The 8,693-nt window shown below is 36.5% G+C and overlaps 1 protein-coding gene across 3 annotated transcripts in view; it reads right to left on the bottom strand.

Moving 5' to 3' along the window:
• Nucleotides 1-833: 833 nt before the first annotated feature.
• Nucleotides 834-8,693, bottom strand: part of GCC2 (GRIP and coiled-coil domain containing 2) — a 31,951-nt gene continuing 24,091 nt past the window's right edge. Inside the window, exons 20-23 of one of the 3 annotated variants that reach the window (XM_074859140.1) lie at nucleotides 7,568-7,762; nucleotides 6,631-6,770; nucleotides 5,551-5,752; nucleotides 834-4,406 (exon numbers count right to left, since the gene is read on the bottom strand). In XM_074859140.1, the coding sequence (XP_074715241.1) occupies nucleotides 4,336-4,406; nucleotides 5,551-5,752; nucleotides 6,631-6,770; nucleotides 7,568-7,762 (608 nt within the window). In that variant the 3' untranslated portion in view covers nucleotides 834-4,335. Of the gene's footprint in view, nucleotides 4,407-5,550; nucleotides 5,753-6,630; nucleotides 6,771-7,567; nucleotides 7,777-8,693 lie in introns of those variants that run through there. The other 2 variants (XM_074859141.1, XR_012627579.1) reach the window with 2 other exon arrangements.

Below are 8,693 nucleotides of genomic sequence, written 5' to 3'. Positions count from 1 at the left end.
AAGCAGCACCTTCTCATCCTTGCAAGACAATATTATAAATTTTAGATCAAGTTCAGTTTGAAAAGTAGTCAGATTATTATTTCCTTTCCCCTACGTGTACATACATCTATGTGAAGTAGAAGTTGACTTTAAATATCAGGCTTTTTAAACTGTTTTATATCTGTTTGTTATATCAGCTTCTTTTCCCACCTTATGATCCCCTCTCTGACCATGTATTTGTATAGTAAGCATAGCCTAACAAAAAATGGATGGCAAGAATATAAACACACCAAGCTCTCACTTAAACCAAACAAACCAACCACCTCTTCATCCATAGAACATCTGATCTTTGCACTAGGACAACTGTGCAGATACAGAAGAATTACCACAGGGAATTAGGGAAGCAGCTGTTATTTCCAGTCCAAAGTTGAGTGCTGTTAAGGAGGAGCGCTGATTTATAAAGGTGGCTAACACTTAAAAAACAGTACTAAGTGCAGTCCTTCTAACAAGCACATTAATACCTTCTGCATACCTCCTCTCCCTCATGTCAGGTATTGTCAGGTTGTTGGTGAAAATCTAGTAAGACATTTGAAGTAATTTAAGTGAGCCTTGTTTTTCAAAACTTATTTTTCTAAAAAAAACCCATAACAAACCAATTTCTTTTCCTCTTCCATTCATCCAGAAGTATCCATCACTGTTATTGTGTTCCCAAGTAAAGACTGCAGCTACCATACCAGATCCATAAAATCTTCTCTTTAATACTACAGTAAACAATCCCCTTGTTTTCTACCCTGCACCTGAGTAGCATTTTCTCAGGTTAGAACATGCATTCAGGGAAAAAGAAAGACACTCTGTTGGGTAAAGGTGAATTTTATTGAAGTGATGGCCACATGAGAAGGCCAAAGACGTATTTCCAACCAAAACACTTATCTATTCAGACTAGCAATTCTGAAGTTACTACAACAAATATATTTTTACCTCTTCATACATTTGGTTTCTCAGCTTGTGGATGGTAACTGCTATTTGCAAGGCTCCTAAAGGAGATATTTTCACAGTACCAGTTATAGCAGAACTAGCAAGTAGTTGACGAATTATTGGTGCACTGGGTGAAGCCAAGGCATAAGCCAAATGAAGCACAGGTAGTTAAGCTGCCCTCAAAGCCACTTAGTACAAACTAAGGAGAGTTTAAGTATTCCTTCACAATTTCAGGATATATTGTCTGTTAGCAAAGCAAAAGGATGGAGGGTGATAGCCAAAGGAAGATTTAAACTTAGAAAATAATCTACCCATGTATACTCTCAGTAATATTTTGGGGAAGGAGGGTCATGAAAGAAAAAAAACTACTCTCCCATGTATCACTTCTAACATGAGTTCTCTTTGGCCATCCCAAACCCCAAATCCAACTGCCCACATCTACACTACAGCCTGACCAGTTCTGGTCTTTGAGTCTTTCAACTGGAGCATGTTTCACCTGCACAGATGAGTCTCCCTCCTGGGTAAAGGGAACATGAAAGGCATATAGTCTGTTTCTAAGTCAGCACAGGCAGTTAAAAATCCAGCCACTCCCATTTTGTTTTTTAATATATACTCCTTAGGCTTGGGCTGAAGGCAGGCTGATAGGAGAGTAAAAATTGGTCCTAAGCTTGTAAACTCTTGGGGCAAGGGCACTGTAAAAAAAACCAAACCAACCAACCAAAAGAACCAGAAAGCAAAGTCAACACAGTGCTCTTCCAAAAAAGAGCACCACAGTATATCAGAAGCAACAGTACTAGTTAAACTTTAAATTGCTTTTTGAAAGCAGATCACAGCTACAATGCTGTACATTACAAATGCAAATATATGACATATAAAAAGTTTTCTATGCTTCCAGTCCACACTCTTCTATGCCATTTACTGCAAGTGTATATTAAACTTTGATATATTTGCTTATAGACACTTTATTGCCACAAAGGTAAGTTCTGGCAATCTTAGCAACAGAACACAGTTTAGTAGCAGTTAATAAAATACTTTTACATTAAGATCTTAATCTTCCATTGTAAAAAAAAAATATAGTAATGCAAGTTGTCCACTACATTCGTTAAGTACAATACTTGAGTTTTACTAAAAACAGTGAGCATGCAACTCAGACTTGAAAGAAGTCAATAAGCAACTGGTATTTAATATGGCCAGTGATATATGTTACTTGCATACATTTATTCACAGCTTACAATGTAAAATAATCTACAGTTCTGAAATATGTGCACTTTAAAAGGAACTTGTCACAGATCTTTAGCGATAGCTGAGCAGACATCGTGCAGAACAGACTACATCAGGTCAGCTGCAAACTGAGTTTGAACTAAGTAAGCAAAGTCATAGCCTTCCACTCATGTGCTTCCATTGTTAAAATCACAGCAGGAGAATGACTTGCACTTATTTTTATGCATATTTCAAATCTCTCCTGTCACTCTCTTTTGGCATTCTTTTGAGTGACATTAACCAAATCCAGCTGTGAATAAGGACTTTGAATTCAACGTCCGAGATCTGGAGCAAATCGTGAATGTTGGAGATGGTAATCATTTCAAAAGCAAATGCAAGAAAGCGTAAACATAGCCTCGCATTTACCATCTACATTTCCAAGCTACAGACACCTAAAAGACTGGTCCCCACGCTACTACTTATCAGTTCGATGATCTGAAAGTACACAGAGAATGTTTTCACCGGTAGCATGAAGACTCCAGTTAAAACACATATTGGAAGGGGAAAGGGCTTCGTTGATTGTGTACTGAAATATATACATGAAGCAAAAAATTAAACCGAAAGCACACTTACTGAACAGTTTATTCGCAATGTGTGCTGCTTTTCTGCTGTTCTTATGTCCAGATTAATCTCAGCCCTGAATAAGGCAATATTAAAGGAATGAGCATAATTTCCTCAGGGCCTCAACTAAGACAGATAGGAAAGGAAGACTACTATTTAGTATTGACATGTATACGACGGAATGATTCTTTGTAAAACAGTACAGGGAGCATGACGAGTGAAAAGGAGTGAAAAAGATGGAAAGACTCTGGCTGAAAGGTAATCAGGGTTTAAAAACGTGTTCACATTTTAATAACTTACAAATAAATTAGGATGGTGACTGGGAAGGGGAAAGAAGACTGAAGCTAAGGAGAGGTGCTGTGTTGATAATACAAGTAGTAATTCTATGGCAGAGATTTATTTTTCTTGAAGAAAACCAAACATTCTGTTGAATAACCTGGAACAGAAATTATCTTGTCTGTGCAAAAGATTTGTGCAAAGGACGTGTGCTAACACAGAGAAGGGGGGGAAAGGTGTAACATCTTCAATCATTAGAACATTTTAAAAGATGCATCTATCAACACAAGTTCTGTCCTTTTCTCTCGTAAGTTATTGTTAGGAGTCTGACCTACAGACTCAGATTCTTCCTTTAGTGTCCTCAATATGACTAAGTCGGTATGAGTAGTCTTTTCATTTAAGTACAACCATCCCTACAGTAATGAAACATTCCTTCTTGGTCTTAACACAGGCTTCCAACCTCAGGGTAAAAAGCCATAGCTTAAGCCCTTTCTCCCAAAGCTTCAGGTCACTTATGACCTCTGATTCTTGAAGCACTATCCCAAGACTTCCATAGATGCCATTAACCTCTACTAAAGTGCCATGCCCCAGATGTGCCAAGCATTGTATTTCACACAGTTTTAGGCACCCTCTACATTTTGTGGACCGTTGCCTTCGTATTTTCAATCCAGCTTTTGCAAAAAAAAAAAAAAAAAAAAAAAAAGAAAAAATATAACCAAGGCTAAAAATTTAGTCAAGTCAAAGCAGAAAAAGGTATTTCTGTTTCTTAATGGTCTCACATTTTGTAAGCATCACCAGAAAGGAAATAATTCAATTTTAATTTCTTCAACGTGCAGAGAATAACACTAACCATATAGATTAGCAAGCTGACAAAAATTCATGAAAGAAACTGTAAACAATTTAAAATGCTTTAAGTCTAAAGTCTAGTTATTCCAGTTACTATATTAGATCAAGTTTTTAAATCAATGTCAAAAGAGCCATCACAGGTTTGTCAAATTGTTTCCAAGCAGTCTGCAATTAATTTGTCACTTCTCATTATATTTCTGAGCATCAGCTTTAACATTTACAAGATTAATAGTTCACTGCTCTCAGAGCATAATACAGGACAGTCTTCCAGAGCTACTGAGGGATTCTTTCTTAGAAGAGCCTAAAAAGCTGAAAATAACACACACAAATAAAAACCTGTAGTTCAACGCTACAACACCAACAGATTGTTCTTCTACATGAAGATTTCTCTTTTTTTCAACTGTGGAATGTGTTTAAAGATTCAGTGTTTCTACTGTCTCATCGAAGTCCCGACCAGCTGTGGAGGTACGAAGCCCACCCAGAGGGCCGTGAGGTACTCTCTTCCTCACCTGAAGGAGGAAGAAAAACATACTTCAAACTAAGTTTATTATCTTAGACAATGCATCATTTGGTTACATGACCTTGTCGTGTGTCGTGTCCCCCCCCCCCCCCCCCCGACCCCCACCCTGTTTTTCAAGTGCTGTCCTTGTAAACTTGTTGAGGAGGTAACATTCAATATTCACTCGGGCTGCCATAGTTATATCCATTAATTTTATCACCATGTCCACTTTACTTTGGGTACTTAAGGATGTTTTAAAGAGGCTATTTACCACCCTTCTCCAGAAAAATTCAATCAGTGTTCAGAGTGCCAGAACAACGTCAAAATGCTATGTCCTTAATTTACATCCCATTTTCCAAATGCAAAGCCTATCATGGAATGCAGTACTTTGCCACTTCCCTTATTCGTGTGATTTTGTTCACAAGTTTTAAGTGATTATATATACACATGGTACTTACTCTTTATATTAATTTAAAAATAAAGTATAGGTCTGTTGCTAATGAAGTACAAGAAGCTACAGGTTGTTATTGAGAAATGACAAACAGTATCTTAAAAAGTGTTTTTAAGGGGACAAACACTCAAGAGTATTCAAAGTGGAGCAAGAACATTATTACACAGTCAGCTCTTGGGATAATTTCTTGCAAAGGCTTAATTCTTTTTCTTTCTTCCCCTAGTTCATTTATTTCCTAAAAAATATTTTCTTGAAGAGATTTTTAAAGTTAATATATTGAAACTACTATTAGATCTGCAGTACTGCCTTGAGAGGACCACTTAAATTTTTATAACATCTGCCAAGAAAGTAAGTAATTTATATTAATCTCTATTTTAAGGTCTTTTTGACAAAAATCTGTAACTCTACTCAAAACATGAACATATTATGTTTTTGCAACTTATTATCATCTTCCTAAAATATGTACATTTCAGAAGAAGTTATATTTTACCTTAATTTTATTTATATTTTTGGGTATTTGTTCTGTTTTCTGGAAACTGAATAGTAACTTCCCACAGCAAAATGGTTTTATTGCTAGCTCACTGGCATTATGCTGCTAAGCTTTGTTTTTCCTCAAAGGTTTACATAAAAGAAAGCACAGAATTTCAGTTGCCTTTATTTCCACTTTTCCTTTTTTTGTGATGATGTTTTGAACACCACTTACCTTGGGCAATTGCAACAAGCTTCCCCTTCTCTTCAGGGCTGAGCTGCAACATGGTGTCTATTACTGGGAGCAGCCTTTCTTTCTCACTTCCTGATTTTAGAAATATGAACTGCAATAGAACATTCTTCAGGTATTCTAGATTAGCCACAGACTTTTCTCTCTCTTGATTTCTTTCCAGTCTTCTTATTTCATTCTTAAGAAGCTGCGGATGGGGAAAAAAATATGCCATATTGTTTGCTTCATATAATGAGCTATTGAACAAAGGTCTTTTGAAGAGCTAAAAAGCAAACTATGCAGCTTACTTCAAAAAGAATAATGTGTGCATAGCAACATATTCTGGACAAAAATGCAACGAAATGGAACATGTGATAATGTCCAGAAATAACTTTTTATGGATGAAAAATAACATTTTTTGATAAAATCTGTGGAGTATTTATAATGATGTATATCACTAACTATTCAGTTTCAGTGATAAAGAGTTGAATAGTTAAATAAGCAACATGGATCAAAGATCTGAAAATATTATCAGTCATTAAGAAACATTTTATAAAAGAAAGTGTAACATGTTTAAAGAATATATTAACTTCAAAATTGTTTTCAAAAAACTCAGGGAGGTACAATCAAATCAAACCAAACTCTGTTAGTACATGTATCTCTAAATATGTATCTTCTTTTAACTTAAAACAGCTAAAAGGGGTTACAGGAAGAGAAACCAGACAATGCTTCCCTTGGGATTTACTGCTTTTATCTAAGTGAAAACAGTAAAGGCACTTTACTAAACATTAAACTTTCAAACTCTCCAAACTCTTGAGTTGTCTTTTTTTCTGTAGCAGCTTTTACTCCCCTCCCCTGCCCCCACCTGGCCTAGAAACTGTGGGGAAAAAACCCCAAAAAACTGAAGTCAACTCTGGAAGTGCTAATTAGTCCTGTGGAATGAAAGCCCTTCCAAAATTAAGTTTTGCATCACCAGATTTTTATAGACTGGGATTTTCTGAAACGCATTTGGTGTTAAAACATTTGGTCTAATAAATAGACCATAGAAATTAGAGCTGTCTCCACATTTCCTGCATGTGTGCTAACCTTTATTTGTTCCATTAGGATTGCATTGGTTGCTTCTGATTCACGAAGTAATTCATTCAAGTGATCAGCACTCTTCGCTGTTGTGTTTAGTTTCTGAACCAGTTCATCCTTGGTGAGTTCTGTTTGCCACTGAGATGGTTCTGCAATTAATTGGAAAAGAAAACTGGTAGAAGGAAAAAGCACTTGCATCTACTTTACACTAATTTATTATTAGGACTTGATTAATGTAGTTTCTTAGAAACAAAATCCACGTAAAGTCAGGCTGCAAAATTAACAGGCATCATTGCTGCTGCATACTTGTTTTGTCATCTATTTTTGTATATATATTAGGAGATTGGCATGTTCTATGTACATCAAAATACATGGTTATAATTTACCCTTGTTTCCTACCCATAGATGGAGATTTTCAACAGTTCTCCACAAAGCGTTCAGTAGACTTTTACAACATGATTATATACTAACATGTATTTTTTTTACTTTTTTGGGGACTCCTAGAATATTGTTCAAGCTGGCTTTCATTTTCATAGGAAAAAAACTATGAATAAATTTGTGTTCTAATAAGCCACATTAAGATGAACAGACATTTTATCCTTTCATTAATGAGTTGAATCAGCACTTAATTGTCTCTAGTAGAGAGTAGTCCAGAATACAAAAAGTTCCGTAACTATTCCCTGACTTGCTCATCCAGTCTCTTCCCTTTAGAAAGTCACAAATATGACACCTTCAAATCACTAAAACCTGTATCAATGTTTTACTTTTAGTCCTTACTCAAGGACAAAATTACTGAAATTCAGGGTAGTGTAAACTCAGCAGCACTTACAGACACTTGTGTCTTCCACCTAAAAACATGAAAGCAGAACTTCTCCGCTATTTTGAGGGCACAAACTTCTGCAACTTATGTAGGCAAGTGCTTCAAAAAGCCACATGTTCTACCTACCAAGTTTTGCTTCTGGGGAGTTCAGAAGTTGTTCCAAGGATGGTACATAGGTGCTTGCTGAAGAGACAGACTCTGTGTCTGTTGTTTCCATACCTTCTCCCTCTTCCCTAGCTACAGTGTGCACATCAAGTACAGGAAGGTCAGTGTTTCGCCGTTCTCTCAAGTTCTTCGTTGCTGGATTTGAAACAGTTGGACCTGAAAGATACTTACTGATGTTTGTCATCAGAATTAAATTGGTAGGGCTATTTCATAGGTGTGACTGCCTCAGATAGGAGAGCAGTACATAAAATAGTCTTCAAAAAGCATGGGGAGGAAAGGGGAATAAAAGGGAGAAAGCCAGATACATAACATTTATGATAGAAAATACAGCCTTTCACCCCCAAATGACCATTCTAATGAAAGCCTATTTCTAAAGCCAAACTTGATTGGAAATTTTTATTTCAGTGACTGAAACCTTCATGCAATTCTTCCTGAAGATGTGTGGTAACTATGAGTGTCAAAGGTTTTTAATGCGGAACAGAATTAGCTTTTCTTTCAACCAGTCCTGTGGGAGGTGTAAATTGTTGTGTTTTAATACTGTGTGCATTATCTGCTGCTTCAGTAACATATGGAAAGAGTAACTTCTTAAACTGTTACGGATGCTTGGCAAATGTCCAACTACATCCTAATTAGTAACTTTAGAGATATAAAAATAGCACTTCAGTTTGAACACAGTAAAATCTTAAATTAGAAGAGGGATCAAATACCAAGTATACCAATAGCAGTGTTAAAACAGCTTTCAATACACTTTTCTTTAGCTTTACCCCTCATACTGGAGGCAGAGGTCCAGTATGCTCCAAAATATGAGACAAGCTGATAGGAAGAGCACTGAATATTTATTTACAAAGTAATTTCCCTCCATCTGTCTGACAATGCAGATACTGCAGAAGAGGTAACAGTGATACAGATTCTAGAACAGAACAGAATAGTTGCAGCAGAAAGGGACCTACAATGATCATCTAGTCCAACTCCCTGACCATTTCAGGGCTGAGCAGAAAGTTCAAGCATGTTGTTAAGGGCATTGTCCAAATGCTTTTTAAACACTGACAGGCTTGGGGCATCGATCACCTCTCTAGGAAGCCTGTTC

This window comes from Strix uralensis, chromosome 2 (assembly GCF_047716275.1).
Source record: "Strix uralensis isolate ZFMK-TIS-50842 chromosome 2, bStrUra1, whole genome shotgun sequence".
In the NCBI taxonomy this organism is placed as follows: Eukaryota; Metazoa; Chordata; class Aves; order Strigiformes; family Strigidae; genus Strix; species Strix uralensis.
Note: the sequence above shows the minus strand (reverse complement) of the source record. Positions and strands in the feature narration are given on the sequence as shown.